We start from the raw sequence: 18,085 nt of genomic DNA, 5'->3' as shown, positions 1-18,085 counted from the left end.
CACCAGGCTACATTACATGGCCATACCAGCAATGGGATGTTGAACAAGAGCCACCACCCAGACATGAAATGAACCCTCTGACATTTGAATCCTAGAATTGGCAGCACCCAGGCACTCTCTGCTCCCCTTTGATTTTCACACAGGGTGCTCCTTCTCATAGTTTCTTATTCCATTAAAAAAAAAGAATAGTAAGTAGCTGTCATTTTAAGCTGGTTTTAGTTACTTCATAGAATCATAGAGCCCTAGAATGGGCTGGGTTGGAAGGGACCTCAGAGATCATCAAGTCCAACCCTTGCTCCACTCCCCCCGTGGTTCCCAGCCCATGGCACTGAGTGCCACATCCAGGCTCTTTTGAAATATCTTCAGGGATGGAGAATCCACCCCTTCCCTGGGCAGCCCATTCCAATGGCTGAGCACCCTCTCCAGAAAGAAATTCTTTCTAATGTCCAACCTAAACCTCCCCTGGCACAACTTGAGACCTCTTGTGCCCTCTTGTCTTGCTGAGAGTTGCCTGGGAAAAGAGCCCAACCCCCCCCTGGCTCCAACCTCCTTTCAGGGAGTTGGAGAGAGTGATGAGGTCTCCCCTGAGCCTCCTCTTCTCCAGCCTCAACACCCCCAGCTCCCTCAGCCCTTCCTCACAGCACTTGTGCTGGATCCCTTCCCAGCCTCCTTGCTCTTCTCTGGACCTGCTCCAGCACCTCAATCTCCTTCCTGAGCTGAGGGGCCCAGAACTGGACACAGGACTCAAGCTGTGGCCTCCCCAGGGCTGAGCACAGGGGCAGAATCCCTTCCCTGGACCTGCTGGCCACGCTCTTCCTGAGCCAGCCCAGGATGCCATTGGCCTTCTTGGCCACCTGGGCACACTGCTGGCTCCTCTTCAGCTTCCTGGCAATCCAGACTCCCAGGTCCCTTTCTGCCACTCTGTGCCCAGCCTGGAGCTCCCCATGGGGTTCTTGTGGCCAAAGTGCAGGACCCGGCACTTGGAATGTTGAACCTCATCCCGTTGGAATCAGCCCAACTCTCCAGTCTGTCCAGGTCCCTCTGCAGAGCCCTCCTGCCTTCCAGCTGATCCACACTTCCCCCCTCAACACCCCCAGCTCCCTCAGCCTCTCCTCATAGGATCTGTGCTCCAGTCCCTTCACCAGCCCAGTTGCCCTTTATCCCCCAGATATAACACTATGACCACACAAGTACTTTCCACTTCAAAGGAAATGGAATGCAAAGCTACTGGTGAGAAGCCCATTTCACCATCCCTCTCAGAAGAGGACTCTGAGAGCACAAACCCATCCAGGCATCCCAGCTGGGCAGATTCACCCTCATGCTCAGCTTGCAGTGAATGCCAGGGCTCAGCAATGGGCACAATGGGGCAGTTGTGATCTGCCTTTGCACAAACTAGAAAGTTCTCTCTTTTATGTCAACCTCAATGCATGTTTGCCATATAAAGAAAAAACTTCAGAAGTCGTTGTAATATAAAATGTTTTTATTGTTTTTGAAAACATTTAAAAAACAATTTTTGAGCACTTTCAATAAAAAAAATAACTGAAATGCTACTGCAATATTCAACTACTGTAGTTTCAGCAGTACAACAGACAACAAAACACTGGGGAAGAGGGGGGAAACTGGATTTCCTGCACTAAATGAAAACGTGGAACAGGTATTTTTCTTTCCTTATGGTGCAGTAAATAAAGCACAGTATAGTACAAGACTATTATATGAACCTCAGATGCACTGCACAAGAAACGCTTTCCTTCTTTTCAGTTCATTAAGTCAGTGCTTATTGCAATTATTTGCAAATTATTTACTTCATGAATTCTTATGATAAAATTATGCAAAAATGTTTTTCAACACCAGAACAATAAAAAATAACCCAAGAAAGGAACATACTCAACAATAACTAAGCTGAATTAGTTAACATAAAAAAAGTAAATAACTTGTGAATAACTATGCTCACCTGGTTAACACTGAACCAGTTTCAATACAGCAAAAGAATAAAAAAAATAAAAGTGGTTACAGGAATATATCTAGTACTGTACAAGATTAAGTCATTAACACTCATGCACGTTTTGTGATCATGTATTAACATGGTGAAGCAAACTAAACTTAATTTTTTTTCCTGCTGTAATATTCTCATGTAAGAGAATAAGAAATAGAAATATCTCATTGAGATCAATGCACATTGCTACATAAGACAATTTCACCTGTCACTTTTAATGACATTTTGCCTTTTAATAATGAAACACATTAAAAAGGTTTTTTTTCTCTTGCTTTTTTTTTTTTTTTTTTTTTCTTTTTAATCTGTGGGCCGTATTTGTTGCATTTATCCTACGGAATGTGCCTGCCACAGGTTCAACAGAATTTTAGTGCAATATATGAACCCAGAAAGTTTGCTGGCCTAACCAACCAACCAAATTTAAAGTGTTTGCTGCAATACTGTACCCAGGGGTACAAACTCACTACTTTGTATAACTTGAGCAAAAATTGCTATCAAAATAATTTATTTCTTACGTCAGTAGGAAGCCAATAATGTAAACAAGGGGTCAGAACTGTCTCACTCTGAGTTTTGGAGTATCTGACAGAGGCTTCCATTTGTTAGAATGACAGAATTTTCCTTTGGGTATTGCATCCTTTGGTGTGCAGTAGTGCTCTGTCTCAGTGTTTAGGAAAGAACTACCACTAAGTACAGGGACCTAACATTATTAATGGTAACACCAACACACAAAAAACCTCTGAAATAATACACATCAATGTACAAAACTGTGCCTGTGCCTTGGAGTTTACTTAAAACAACCCTTATTGAAATTGACACTTTTTAAATGAAACCTGTGTTAGCTTTAAATCCACTGCTTACAGAATATCTCTGCCAATTAAATCACATTAGGCCCAATGTAATGCTTGTGTTTAAAAACAGTTTTAAACACACTTTTAAAAACCTTTGGTGAAGGATGCATAATTTAGAAAGCACCAGCTTTAAACCTACTCTTGCTTTCTGAGAAATGCTCTTAGGTAGTGGAAATAGGCAAAAAATTATCTGTCCCCACAGTCTCTGTATTAGAGACCTGGAGGTCAGGCCAACAGGTCACACCAATGCAGGGGCTGCTGCAGCACATGTGCAGCTTCCCCCTGCAGCACCAGCACTTGCATCCCCTCATCACTCTCCTTCAGGTAGGTTTCACCTGTCCACAGCAGTGCTGGCACTTTGCACAGGGTGGGGGGGAAAAAAAAAAAAAACAAAAGAGGTAATGAGTGTCTCTCAAGACCCAGTGAAGTCAACGAGGGAGGATGATATTCAGCACATCTCTGGGGAAAGGCTGTGGGCAGGCACATTACCCAAGCCCCTGCCATCATCAAGTTCAGTCTACAGGAAAAATGGTTCAAGACTTAACCAACAGACACCCAGCAAGATAAAAAGCAGAAGGCTACCACACAGTTTTCAGTCTCCTCCCCACTTCCTTAACAAAAATTACAAGGATCACTTGGCTTTAAATGAAACAAACCACACCACTGCACGTGGTCCAAGGAAGGATCTGAACTCTCCCAAGTTTGTTCCTAAGGAAGTGGCACAACTTCTGATGCAAGTGCAGTGAAATCAGCCTCCCCCCTAAGGTGCTACAGCTTGGCACAACTGTTTGTCCCTGCAGAAGAGGCCACAGACTGGGGATGCACTGGGACAGGAGCAAGAGAAGCTGCAGTACAGCAGCACTTCAAGGGACCACTCAGCAGCACCATTTGAATCAGCACTGCCAAAAAAATGGACCAGTACTGGGGTCTCAAGTTATCAGCAAAGCTAAAGAAACAGAAGACCACCAAGACACTTGTCCTGGTTTGGGCCAGGATAAAGGTGATTTTCTGTCTTGTACTTTAGCTTTCAGCTAAGTCTCTTCTAAGTAGCTGCACTTGCTGAAATTAACAGCCTTTATCCTGGCCCACGCCAGGACAACACTTAAAGAAACAACTAATCACCCAAAATAACGTGGGCATCTTCCCTTCACATAAATCTAGGGAAGCTTATTTTGCCTCCCCCCCTCATAGGTTCACAACCTTTAATTCAAAGAAGTAATGCAAGAGAGGAAAATGTTTTCTGTTTTGTGTCAGTTTATGGGAGAAATAATCAATTTTATACTATGCTTAATAGATGGCATTTTAGCATCCCTCAGTGCACCAATTCTTGCCTCTTCAAGTCCTCTTTCTAGCATCAGGGCCATGGCTGGCTAAGTAGCTCTCTCTTTTGACCACCAGAGAGATCCATGCCATGTGGATAAAACAAAAGGTCTTTTTTTTGTTTAAGTGAACTAGTAAAGCAAAGGTGTAACTCAACTCTCATTTTCCAGAGGGGCAGCTAAGGTCTTCTTAAAAAAAAAAAATAATTCACCAGCCCTGTCAAATCATTTAGGAAAATGGGATTCAGGCTTCTAAAGCAGCTAGTACTTTTAAGTGAATTTTTACCAAAAATAGATCATGTCTTACTGTGTACCTGTAAAGTGCCTGGCAGTATTATGGCTCTGTATGAAATATTTTTAGATCGACCACATCTTCTAACATTTTACTCATCTTTTGTTTGAGAGAAAGAGAGTAAAGAAAGACAGAAAGGCTCAAACTACTGAAATACAGAGAAAAGAATATCTTCCTACACCCTTCACTAGGTTAGGAAAGAGCAAACTGAAAATATGAATCTTTAAAAATAGTATTTTAATGAGCTGCAGCAGCTTTTTTTACTTAAAAAAAGAGGGAAAGTATCACATTCCTTCTCTAGCATTGATAAATAATTAAAAAGTAACTATGACTTTAAAATAGGGTGTTACACCTAGATTAAATCTCAGTGCCCAAAAGCTTTTTGCCTTGATTTTACGTAATATGAAAACACTGAAGTGAGAACTAAAATATCAAGTATGATGTGAATATTGACGGGCAAAATAATCATATAGATTTATTTATCTTAAATAAAAAAATTTAGTGCATCTTTCTTTCTCCTTGATCACTCCTGTTAAGTTTGTCCTATCCCTGCACTTCACTAGAGATGTCAGTGGCACCAGTGCCACGGAGATTTCCCACAGCTCACCACTGAGCAGTGCTCAAGACAGCTCCACTAGGATCAGGCACCTGCATCTCACCTGGCTCACCTGTACTCACTCCCCACCAACAACCTGTGTTTCAGATCTGGACAGCAAAGGTCAGCCAGGAGTAAGAAGCAGCAAGGAACACAAAATATGGACAGCCTACTCACCAGCTTGACTTAAAACCCTCAACCACAGCTGTCACTGCTGGCTGCCTATTAACCACTTCTACAGTTGCTACAATAAGAAATGCTGATTGGGAAACACTATAAAATTCAAATTTTAATACTGGCTCTTTGGCAGCCCATCACCTTCAGAGATTTGTTTAAAATTGGTAAGACTGCCTTTTCCCTGCTGAGGAATGAGAAACGGGTACAGCAAACTTTTTTTTTTTTTTTTTTCAAATGCCACAATACATAGCAAGTGTTTCTGCTGCAGGAGGCACTTCCATTAAGACAAATACAATACGTCTGTCTTTTAGATACAGTGTGCTACATACATATTATAAAACAAGATTAACCCAACATTTCAACAGCAGGATGATCCTTACTCTCCATCCACTCAAAACCTGGTGTAGTCATTGAGTTAATGGATTCATTGCAGATTTGTTGAAACAAGGGGTCGTTGTTTAATTCCTCCAGTGTAGCATCATCATCTTGTCCCTGCTGACGACCTGGATCAAACAGTAGATTTGTGTCTAAAGTGTTCAGGTCGTTAATGCTGCCTGAGAGCTCGGAAGACAACCTGATGTCGCTGGAAAAGACAGATGCAACATTATTGAGATCTGATGCCACCTGATTCACCAGCTGCTGGTTTGTTGGCAGACTGTCCTCCCCTAAAAGGTCTTTTACAGTGCTGCTAAAATCTAATTGCTGCTCTCCGATGTCTGATTGTGCTTGGTTATCTCCAGAAGAAAAACTGATCTGATCGGTGCTGCTGTTTTTTGTGAGGTAATTTGGCGTCTGGAATTCATAAACTGAAGTGCTGGAATTGATCATATTTTGTGGGTTGGCACTAGGAAAAGGGGCGGATGTCTCCAAAATCTGAGTGAGATTCATCCTGGCTGTGTAATTAGAGGGCATGTTGTTCATTCCCAAACCCCTCACCGCATCATCGCTATCAGAATCGAGTTTGTTTAACAAGACATTGGTTATTTTTTTAGTGTTTGTTTGTTTCTGAAGAGAGGGGAAAGCTGTCTGCATCATCACAGTCAAGGGGACCGACTGGCTTCTTTGTGCTATGTTATTGGCACTGGTGTCTGCATGGATATTAGCAAATACGTTGTGGACTTCGGGAGTCACCGGACTTCCAAAAGGTGCCAGGTTAGAGCGTGGTATATTTGAAACAGGGTAAACAGTGCTTCCACTGAGATTGCGCTGGCGATGGACGGCGGGGCTGACGCTCCGGCACCTCAGGCTGTTGTTGAGAGAGGAACCGGTTCCTTTGTTGTCCAAAGGCGCGGGAACGGCGAAGCCCTCCTGCTTGGTGGTGCTACTGACAGGGCCTGCCTGGTGCTGCACGGGTGACACGGGAGTCACGCGACCGAAGTGAGTGTCCTGATGGCGCGGCTGGGCCTGGTAGGACTGTCCGGGAACGGCGAAGGCGTGAGGTTTCCTGAAGCGATCTTCCACCAGCTCCTGGTAGCTCGTCAGGATGCCGTGGTTCGCAACCGAGGAGCCGCTCACCCCGCTGTAGCCGTTATTCATCCACTCAAGCTTGGTTTTGTCGGGGTGGGTAGCCATAGGCCGCTGCATCGGCTTCACGGGGCTGCTGGAGATGATGCTGGCGTCGTGGTAAGCCATGCTGGAGCTGATGGGGGTAAAAGCAAAAGGGTTTCGGCACTCGACAGGGCTGGGAGGGACGCTGCTGCTGCAGTTCGAGTGCGGGGTGCCGATGGGCGTGTGCCGGCTGCTTCCTAGAGCGCTGTCGACGGGAGTGGTCTGAGCCAGCCTGGAGCAAGGGCTCTCCCGGGACATGTTCTGAGATCCAGCGATCATTTCGGAGGTGGGTGTTGGAGTCGGGGTGGGAGTGGGAGTCGGGGTGGGAGTGGGGGTGGGAGTGTGAATTGGAGTGCTGTTGTTATGGATTGAATGGTAAAAGTGCACGCTGCTTGGATGAGATGACACGGGAGCTCCTTGAGCTGCAGCCTGACTCTGAAGTGCTATTCCTAGACTACCACCATAAGGATGAGAATTATTCATGGCCATCTGCTCCTCCATGAGCACCAGCTCCTCCACAATGCTGTCCTGGGTGAGGTCATCATCAAATGAAAAGAAGTTTTCGTTTGACTGAGGGACTGTATGTTCAAACTCCTTCAGCTCAGACTGCAGAGGTAACTGATTCGAAGACTGTGCTTGTATTTGACCCAAGGAGGAGTCCTGCATCTGGCCCTGTAGCTGCTGGCTGTATGCATCTTGCTGTAGATCTTCGCAGTGCACCGACTCCCACGCTGATTCCTGCAAGTCACTCGAGCCAGAGTGCCCTGTGATAGTCATAACACTGATATCTTGCTGCTGATCACAGCTCACAGATGCAAAGTCAGAGGTTTTGGTGATATGGTGCCAGGTATTTGGGTTAAAGCTGCCATCAGATTTTGAATCGTTTTCTATGATAAACATGTTTCCTTCCAATTTTACTTTTATATCTGGAGATGATGCAAGCTGCTGTTCTAAAGCAGAATCACTGATATTTAAACTGGTGCTCAAAGAGAAGTCTGTCGTTAAGTTTGCTGCAGCAGTAGAAGATACAGGTACAGTCACAGGTATCTGGCTGGGAACTTGAGCAAGTGTTGTTGTATTGTCACTGTTAGCTAATGATCCAGCCTTTGGAGATTTCTTAACACTGGTTGCTTTTTGACTCTCCACAGCATTACCAGCTGAAAGTGGCTCCACCAGTGGTTTCTTTACAGGTGGTACCTGGGAATCCTGCAGTGCAGAGGGTTGTCTCTTTCTTGGGCTTTTAGTGCATGTTTTGTCTTTAACTGTAGACTCACCAGTAGGAGGTGAACCAATGCTGGTGCTGGACAAGTTTTGATTGGCAACTGCAAGCTTTAGAGTGCTTTGATTATTGCCTGCTGAAGAAACTGGTGCGATCTCATTTGATTGTGTTTTGTATTTGGTCCCCGTTTCTTCAGCTCCCTGATCACAGCCCTTAACTGGTTTTGCCTCCATGACATCATCAGCTGAATCCTTCAGTGTTGCAACCTCAAAATGAATTAGTTGAGCAGAAGGCAGGTCAGGGGTTGCCTTTATGGATTTAGACACATCAGAGCTCTCCTGGCCCTGTACCGAGTTCTCATCCAGCAACGCTTCTGGTTCCATTTTGATCTTGACTGCAGGTGTAGCTGCAACAGTGCCAGGCTTGGCTCCTGGAGACTGAAGTGAAACAACTGATCCATTTTTGATCTGTGGACCAGTCCTCCCTTCTTCTGCTGCTCCCGCACTACTGCTAACTGAGGATGTCTGTTTGACGGGCACGCTACCACTGCTTGGAGCAAGAGATATTGCTGTCATTTTTACCACATTTAAGGAATTCACGTGTGGAGCTGGCACAACAGTCTTGATGGGGCTACTGGTGAAGAGCACTGTGGTGGGAGAACGGATGGTGAGAGCACTGGTGTTTGCTGGCTTGGGCAAGATCTGAGGGTAGCGATGCCGGGCAGAGCGGTCACCAACAGGGCTGGCGGGAACGTTCTGGGGAGTCTTTGGTGACTGCTTGACTGATTGCATGTGCTGAGTGACCACCTGAACATTGAGTGGCAGGACTTTGCTATCAGATGATCCCATAGGACTTGGAGATGTCACCAGCTGCCTGGTCCTTGGCACCTACAGAGAGGAAAAAAAAGAAAAGTTGGGGTAATGAAGCAAGGAAGTCCTCAAAGCCCACAGATCACCTCGTCCACAAGCATTTCAAAGGTGAAGGACAGCACAGCTCAATACACCCAAGCTACTGAATGTCAGTTTGAAATAAAACAAGCTCTTCAACTATATGCAGGACATTTTTTTTCAGTCTGTTGAAGGACTGGTATGCAGATATCTGGCCTCAATTTTTAAGGCATGAGGCACTCCACACTAGTCTGCTCTTCTGCTATTGAAAGGGGCATTCTCAGACAATCCTTTACCACATGGAACAACAAAGACAGACATACAGAAGTTAGAGGAGAGGATGCATTCAAAACACTGCTCATTGTTAAGGTTTCTAAAGCAAGTTAAATACAAACCCACTAACAGGCAGAAAAATTGGCTTACCTATTGAAATAAACAACATCTTTTAACATCTTAAAACCAAATAACCTTCTCCCCCTGCCCAGTTTTGTACGGCTGAAAGACAAAGATTTTTCATACTACAGACATTCATGCAAAAATAAAATTGTTGCTGTCACTATCTGTGCCAGGCCAATGAAAAGGCAATTTACATTCCATATTAGGGGTTCAGCAATCCACACAACTGCTGTCAGCTCTCTCTCGACGGGTTAAACCCCCTCTCAAAGGCAATTATTCCCACATATAACCTTAATTATTGCTAGCTGAAATCCTACTGTCACAGACTTCAAAGATGAACTTGGCTTATGCTCTGTGATCAGAATTCTGCTGCCTCTGTATTGATCTCTAACTCCCATGGTACAACTCAGTCATCGGGACAGAAAAGCATCAAGGGACCCAAGCTTCTGAACAAAAAGCCTCTTTCTATCCCACTGACACAACTGCTTAGTTCCTGGCAATTTTCACCTTTCATGAGGTGGTTTCCCTAGAGAATTGCTGGTGAAAATTACCGGTATTGGGCTGGGAACAGCTGCCACAACAATGCCAATAGGTGGAGGAGACAGAATTGCAGGACTTCCATTAGATATACTGGTTACACCATTGGTTGCAGTGCCTTCTGTTTTCTTTGCTGGAGACTCTCCTGGCAAAGGAGACTGCAGTTTCTGTTCTTGCTGCTTCTTCTGGATCTTACGTTGCAGCTGCTGCTTGGCATCAACAGGAGATGGCAGAGTTTTCACTTGTGGTTGAAAAGAATTACTTTCAGCAGTAGGTATAAAAGCAGAGGGCTGGGGGATCCCTTTTATTCCTGAATTTTAAAAAAAAAAAGGAAGAATTAATTATAACCACGCATACCCTGTCTGCTGTAGTGTCACTTCTGTATCTAACCACAAAGGTTACATGGCAGGCATCTCCATACCAATTCTGGGAACACCTCCTCCATGAGACACTCCCATCCACTTCACAATCACATCTGTTCAATGCTTCCACTTACTTACACTTTTGTGGCAAAGCCTCTCTCTGTTAGACAAGCTGGGCATTAGCTGCTAAAATACTATGTACTGGCATCTGGTTTCTAGTAATTCCAAATTGCAACTCTAAAAAACAATGTACTTCATTTAACTGACAGTAGAGGGCACTGGATACATTTTAGATGAACCTTTAATATTGATAATCTCCTGGTTTGGTTTGGTTTTGTTGTCAATGTCTAAGGCAGCTTTAAAAAATAAAAAATATTTCCAGAAAGCTGTGGGTCTGTGTCACAGAGAAGTAGCTCTGAGCAGATGATACTGTCTAAGGCTCAAATTAGTACAAACAATTCATATAATACCAGAATGGCTCATAACCTGTGTGTGATCAGGGACACTGGTAAAAGAAGGCCAAGAAGAGAAGTACTCAGGGAAAAAAAGAAAACAAGAAGGAGAAAAAGATGGGGGTAGGGAAAAAAAAACCCAACAAAGAAAGCCCCTAGAATGAGTGAACATTTTTTCTGGAGACAATGCCTTTGCTGATCACAAGCAAGTGGTGCTTCTGAGGAGACCAAGGAGTTAGCCTCATATATGTGCAGCTGGTAGCTATTTCCCTTACAAAATCACATCACATTTATGATCTTCTGTTTATTAACAGTCAAGAGGACTACCATGTTCTTTCAGTGACCAGCTAACCCTGTAGAACTGCTTGTCTAAAAATGCTTTAACACCATTTAAATTCACTCTTCATAGGCTTTACAGTTTTTAAAATAATTCAATTATAAATTAACCAACACCATTTCAGGGCAGGTATTTGGTGTTAAATACCTAGTACATGCTTAGGAACTAGGAGCCCACCCTTCCAGCAACAATCTGAATATGTACCAGGAGAACCTGAATACTGCAATATACTCAAAGAACTCCATGTTCAGAGAGAAGTGAAATGTCCAAGTGTAGTGCAATTACTGGAAAGCAAGTAAGCTATGTGGGCTGGATACTGAAGGCAAGTAACATTTATGAGGAAGAAAAAAAAAACCAACAAATTTTTCTTTGAGGGTAAAAGTTTGCTTTTCTCAGTTAATACATAAAGACACTGTAGTTCCTTGTAATAAAAAGGAATAGGAATATTTTATTTGCTGCTCTGCAAAGAACTTGTCCAGTTATTACTATCCAGGCCCCAGAGGCACTGGAAATAACTGCCCATTTCCTTGAAGGAAATCATCTTCTCTTGAAGGAAGTAAGGGGGAGAAGATACAGGAGTTGAAAAGCTGCACATCTACACAGCTCTCACTCTCATTCTAGCAGCACAGCAAGCAGAATGACTGAAGCCAAGCAACAGGTAACAACAGAAAGGAGCATAAAGCCAGCCAAAATTGCCACTGCAATAAAGGAATGAGCTGGAAGGAGAAAGAAGGGGATAACCACAATCTACAGTCCTGCCCACCAGCTTCCATTTGAAATCACCTGTCTCAAGTCAAGAGATTTGCCTTGTTTGACAGGTTGGGGCAGAACTCCCTGGAGTAAAGTGTGGGGAGCATGTTGTGCACCTGCACTTCCCTCTGGAAGTACTTCATTTTTATAATTTACTTCCACAGCTACAAAAAAAAAAAAAAATACTACTTTATAGGATAAAGTAACTGGTTTTGAGAATGATAGAGGGAAACAAGGAACAAATAAGTATAATTACAGTCACATCAAATGTAAGTTTTCCCAGAGACTGAATAGAACTGAAATTCATCTGACGTAGCAAAATACAAAACAGTTCTCCTTTTTAGCCTGATCCTTAATGAAGATTTGAAATTAAGTGCTGGAATCCCAGTCACACATTCCCTTGGAAAAGGCTCTCTTGTTCCTCTCAGTGCCCCTCAAGCCCTTCTTTCTAATGTGATCAATAACAAGAGGAGCTGATGTGCTTGTACTACCTGACACCCATGAAACATCCCATGTAAATTTGCATCCAACATACCAGAAATGCCTACAAGAAAATCTGCTCAAGAGAAAATTCAGACAGACAACTGTTTCCAAATTAGGACAAGTTATCAGACAGGAACAAGCTTTGCACCAGCAGTTTATCTATAAACCACCACTGTACTGGCACCAAACTCCTGACAGAGCAAAGTACATAAATCCAGCACAATTACTCCCATGCTTAAAGTTAACCATGCCCTGAATTGCTTTGAAAAACCAGGGTCTTCATCATAAAAATGGGAGAATCACAAACTAAACTTAAGACCACTGCTTATTTTCAGACCTCTTTAGATGGACTATCTGCAAGAAAAGTAATTTGCAGTGGCATGGACCAAAATCACTCAGTGATCAGTCAGTGTTTAAAGCCTGCCCTGAAGAGAAGTGCTTTTTCAAACCAAGATGCAACTCTTTAGAAAAACCACCCCCTGTTTCATCAATTTGCCATTAAGTTCTCATTACCTGCTGGTGCCCCTGCCATTACTGTTAAAGCTGCCATTGACTTGGTACCAATATAGTGACTTTTTACAAGGAAACGAGCCAGTTCCAAGACGGTATCAAAGGGCTGGCTCAGCACTTTCTGTGCCCATTCACAAACGAGCCGGCAGGCCGCAGAGACAACTTCCTCATCAGCACTTTGCAGCTGCCCAGGAGGCTCTGCCCCATCCAACTAAAACAAACAAACAGAGAGGGAAAGGTTACTTTAATTATTAAGGGTCATTAATGCATGGAAACAAGAATAGAGAGCAAACAACTATTAGAAACACACAAAAAGTTGAGTAAGCATGGTCACAGTTTTTCATCAAACTGCCAGAATGGGGTCACAACATCAATGTAATTCAAAACAAAAGCTTTAACATTGATCTATTAGTTGTCCCCAAAGGCATTACATGGAGATGATCTTTCTGGAAGAAAAGCAGAGAGAATTCTAGTATCTGGACCACCAACAAGTGATGCTCCCTGCATTCAGACTCATCAGCCCAGCAGCCATGGTTACCCAGGAACTGCTTCTTCCACTGGGATTCCTCCTCCCTAGTGCTGACTTTTTAAAAAAGAAATGTACAGTAAAAGCAGAACAGAAATGGAGTTAAAAAGATAGAACTTGTGGGCAGCAACACTTTGAAAGTCTGCTCCACCTCCTAGGTTATTTTTTAACAGCACTGAAATACGTGAAACATTAAAAAAGTTTCAGAATATAAGTATTGTAAAGAAAAATCTTAAAAGCTACACATTTCTTCAATTTGTTTTGAAAACTTCAAACAGAAAAATAACATAACATTAATTTGAAGAAGTACAGATAAATAAGTATATATACCATACCCCATCTCCAGTTTTATGAAAGTCAAGGTTGGGCAGTGTTGGCATGTGCACAAAAGCCTTCTTCCTCAGTCCACTGTAGCAATATGTGAAGAAGAATTAAGGTCTACATTGTCTCTGCTTGTTATAGGAGGAAAGGGCTCCAATTCCTCTGATAACCCCTGATCAGCTTTATAAGCAAACTCAACAACAGATCCAAGGAGTGCTGTCAGGGAGACAGTCTCACAGCCAGGCAGAACCAAGAGCCTCTCAAGAGCTGCATTCCTGGGCAGGTTGTTGGGCTTCTCCAGCCAAGGAAAGGAGCAAGTGATGCTGGGCATGAGGAATTATATTTGGTAATGTTTTAGAAGAACCACTAAACCACACTAAGTAGTTTCAATTTGCTGCTCAGTATTTAAATAATTACCATAAATTTGGACTAAACTCCCTTCTTAATCCACGCCTAAAATGACATGAAGAATGCATTCCCAGAAGCTAATCACTATTCATTAGTTTGGGAACTAATTGTTCCAAAATATAGGTTCTACTGCATTATTATGAGTTCACTCTTCATATTTTTAATATTTTTTTTTTGGCCTCTTTTTGCTAAATTTCCTGACATTTTCTTCTGCTAAGGGACTTCAACAAACTGAAGAAGTTTCCCATGACAAGATAAAGTGACTGATGAGGACATTTCTTCCTAAGATTTCACACAGTTTTTGTGGCTCTCTCTCCCTACCCGTGATATTTCCTCTCTAAAAATATGGACACAAATACCCAGATCTGTTCCTGCATTGATCTCAAAATCAGTCCACACAAAAACATACTCTCTCCAGTTCTCTTTCTCACTTTTTTACAATATAAAAATTGACCCAGCCTTTTTTCCTCTCCACAACATTACTCTGCCAGTTCACACACAGTGTCTCTTCTCTGTGACACACAAAGGCTTTCCAGGATCACTAATTTTTTACATTCAGTAAATGTACCTGTAGTTTTCTCCTAGACCCTGGAGTTGGCATTTGTTTGCACTGGAGCACAATTACAGTAAAATAAATATAAGGATGCTAGGTATTAAGGTGTGTGTGAGATAAGGTTACAGTTTAATAATTCTGAATTAGAAACTCAGAATGGAAAGAGACCCCCTGGGTCAAGCCATAATTACATAGGATTTCTTCCTTAAAACTCATCTAGTTCTATCCCAAACATCACTACTATGTTTTGGACCCCACTGCTAGACCAAGACTGTATTCCAGGAAACAATTTTATGGAAACATAACTTCCACTTACTGCTCCATGCAAGCTTTTTTCTCTAGCAAAGACAATTAATTCAGGGCTGCCTGCTAGCATTTAATTCTCTCTGCATGCACATTCTTCAAATGAGTCCTTGGCAAAGGTGAGTATGAGTCTGTATCATTACTGTGAGTTCCTTTGAGGGGCTTTTAATTAGAGCCTTGATGCCTTTTGGCCTTTTAATGTCCCTTGTTTGGTGCAGTGGCTTAGTCTAACCAGCCCATCCAAACAGAGCAAGAGTTGACCCTGGGCAGTGCAGCAGGCAGCACACAATTTCACAATGGTGAAATCTAAGGACTCTCAAGGGAAGGCACAACAAAATTTTCAACTTGGGAAAGACAAAACTCTCGCCGATGAAAAAACAACTTATTTTGAAAATCACTAACAGTTCCTGCTTTTTTTAATGGAAGACCTCAGAGTGCTGAATGCTAGACAAATCAGAGCTCAGTCTTCAAAAAGCCAGAGAAAAACTGACATCCTTGTAGCCTTTACACCTGCTCACTGCATTTCTTTCCTACCAGAGCTTCTTGCCTGAAGCAGCAGAACCACCAGTGGGTATGAGCAGACTCTTCTGCACAGCACTGGCCCCAAATTCTTCACAGTGGCTGCCATTAACTGACAAACTAATCTGTCCCAAGATCTAATTGTGTATGGTTCTGACTATAACAATTATGTCTAGTTACACTATGACAACATCAGATTTTTTCAAGTCCTTTAGGGTTTCTGTTGTTAGAATTTAACTAAAATGGGTGGTGGTTTTGCACACCCTCAGGGATGGACAATTTCTCTAACACAGGGAAGGAGGGAAGGAAGTAGTTTCCAACTTTAGGCACAAGGAACAAGACTGCAGTTGAAGGAGAGACACAGTGTACCCCAAGAGCAAGAAGCTCTTGCTCTGAATTGTCTTCCCTATCTTGGGATGTCTGCACCATGATGAGAAAGAGGCCAAAGTCTCAGATCATACTTTCCAATTCTGAAGTCAGCTTTTGTGATGACTTCCCAGTTCCCTCTTCTCTTTCAATCAATACTAATGGTTGAGTTTTATGAAATGTCTGCAGCACAGCTTAAGAAGGATCTTGGGCTTTACAACTGATTTTTAAATTATTAGCGTGCACAAGTATAATACAAAAGCAAAAAATGTTCTGATAATTGAGCTGTACTACCAATAAAATATTAGTTACTGCACGTATGTAAAGTTCCTTTATTCCAGTATTTTCCTTTGCACTAAATAATGCATCTTTTTATTCCTCACTGCTGTGACAACTAACTGTTAGAACCTAAATTTAAGTCCTTGCTTCTGAAGTTATATCTTGCAACCTAATACTACTGCAATTAATAATTTTTAAAGAACGTTGGGAAGGTGTCTGCATTTTTTATTTAATGTTACTTCCAGATTTAGCTGGTAGTTAAGCCGTAACAACCCATGTTCTCCAGGCAAGTGCAAGAAGTAGTTACTGAGAAGTGTTCTAGCAAAGGATATTTTGATTTGCCTCTTGTGCCTAGACGCCGGGCCTTCATATTTGGAAAGACATTTTTCATAATCTTCCCAAAGTCAGCAGCACTTAATGGGTGGTAGCCAAGATTGTCACAATAGCTCCTGCAAAGAAGAGAAAGAAAGAGTGAATGGAATCCAAGTTAGTACAAGAGGCCAGCCTGCATGTTAGCATCCATCAAAGGTTTTCAAAAGAAAACCCACCTGTATATAGAAGCACATTTAACATTAATGAAGCTACCCAGAACGGACTGAATGCATTAAAAATGTATAAACAGAGCTATTAATACCACAGGTTTTGCCTTGTTCTCTACTGAATTCAAAGGCAAGTCACATGGAGACATAACAAGTAGCAGCAGTATCTAGAGCAGAGTTAAGATTTACTCCACAACTTAGGCTGAAGCACGCATTTCAATTCACTTTTTTTAGGACACAGTAAGAGCAGAGATGTTGTCCTAGCCAGAAATATAGCTTGAGTGTGGTAAGGCCTGAAGTCCTGCAGGAATATTTGAAAAGCAGTTGGTAAGAGATTTGTCAGTCCCCAGAGAAAGATTCTGCCTACACAACCTCAATTTAGTAGAGCTTAACAGAGCTGAACTTAATAAAACACACCTTCCCAGGCAACCAGCTTCATCTTTATAGGTATAGCATAAACATGAACTGAGGACCTCTTATTACTGTACCACTACTGAAATAAGAGAGCTGTTTAATTGCAGACATCCTTATATTCATTAGCAGTCCTGAATTAACAGATTCAACTGCCTCTGCAAATGTAGAACTTTGTGTGACTAAGAATACAACCTGATGATATAGGGGAACGAAGCAAGAAATGTTCATTATTTTGCTAAGTTTACTTATTCTAGTAAAATAGGCACAGTTACGTGTCTTCAGTTCTCAAAAACAGCAAAAGGAATTTCGTTTCAACATCTATTCAGATGTTTCAACATCTGAGATTTTTAAACAACATCTCCTTAAGGGAGAGAACAAGAATCGTTGATTATGCTGCAAAACACGAAGGTTCCGGAAAATCACAAACACGTGAAAGCAGAGGAGAAAACTGGGAACCTCTCTGGAATTTTACCTACAGAGCAAGGCTTAAGGCTGCCCAAAGATATGAATGCCATATTGCCTTTTGTTCAAGAGCCTTGTGGTATTCCACAGATATTATCATGTTAAGGCCCAAAGCATTCTAATTCAGATTTCCTGCAGTCACAGAGTCAGCAGCAGGCTGCAGTGACCTCCTTTCCCATGAGAAGTCCTACAAGCACTACACAAAAACAACCTGTCTCTGCAAAGAGGGGGTGATTGTACACAACCCTGTGTGGGCATCAGCAGGAGAGCAGAAAAACAGTAATTTGATAAACCACGTTGCCTGCTACTCTAATCAGGTACATACATGCAAACAAATCTCTACTCACAGAGGTAGAAAGAAAAAGCAGCGCTCCCAAAGCAGATGTTTCATTCCCAACACCACCTCATTAAAACAGCCATAATTAATAATGGCATCTGAGTGCAAGCAGACAAGTGAAAACCTCTTCTCTGAAAACTGTAGCTCTATAGAAAGCAGTATATATTCCTTGAGATACTGCCACTGCATTTATTTTCTCTGTAAAAACAGTAGTTAGCATAGAACAGGTACCTGCTGCTTTTGCCTGGGCTGTATGCAGATATATTCCACTTGTGAAGCATCACCACAGATCTAATGATTTTCATGATGATGGAAAGATATCATGACAGCAAGAATTATGCTATTTAGGTCTCTCA

At 42.4% G+C, this 18,085-nt stretch overlaps 1 protein-coding gene across 2 annotated transcripts in view; it reads right to left on the bottom strand.

Moving 5' to 3' along the window:
- Nucleotides 1-1,462: 1,462 nt before the first annotated feature.
- The window catches only part of RFX7 (regulatory factor X7), a 54,706-nt gene continuing 38,083 nt past the window's right edge, over nucleotides 1,463-18,085 (bottom strand). Inside the window, exons 5-9 of one of the 2 annotated variants that reach the window (XM_071755115.1) lie at nucleotides 16,300-16,426; nucleotides 13,564-13,638; nucleotides 12,706-12,913; nucleotides 9,823-10,118; nucleotides 1,463-8,875 (exon numbers count right to left, since the gene is read on the bottom strand). In XM_071755115.1, the coding sequence (XP_071611216.1) occupies nucleotides 5,567-8,875; nucleotides 9,823-10,118; nucleotides 12,706-12,913; nucleotides 13,564-13,638; nucleotides 16,300-16,426 (4,015 nt within the window). In that variant the 3' untranslated portion in view covers nucleotides 1,463-5,566. Of the gene's footprint in view, nucleotides 8,876-9,822; nucleotides 10,119-12,705; nucleotides 12,914-13,563; nucleotides 13,649-16,299; nucleotides 16,427-18,085 lie in introns of both variants that reach the window. The other variant, XM_071755116.1, reaches the window with a different exon arrangement.

This window comes from Heliangelus exortis, chromosome 11, assembly GCF_036169615.1.
Source record: "Heliangelus exortis chromosome 11, bHelExo1.hap1, whole genome shotgun sequence".
Lineage (NCBI taxonomy): Eukaryota > Metazoa > Chordata > Aves > Apodiformes > Trochilidae > Heliangelus > Heliangelus exortis.
This window is presented reverse-complemented; position numbering and strand designations above follow the sequence as displayed.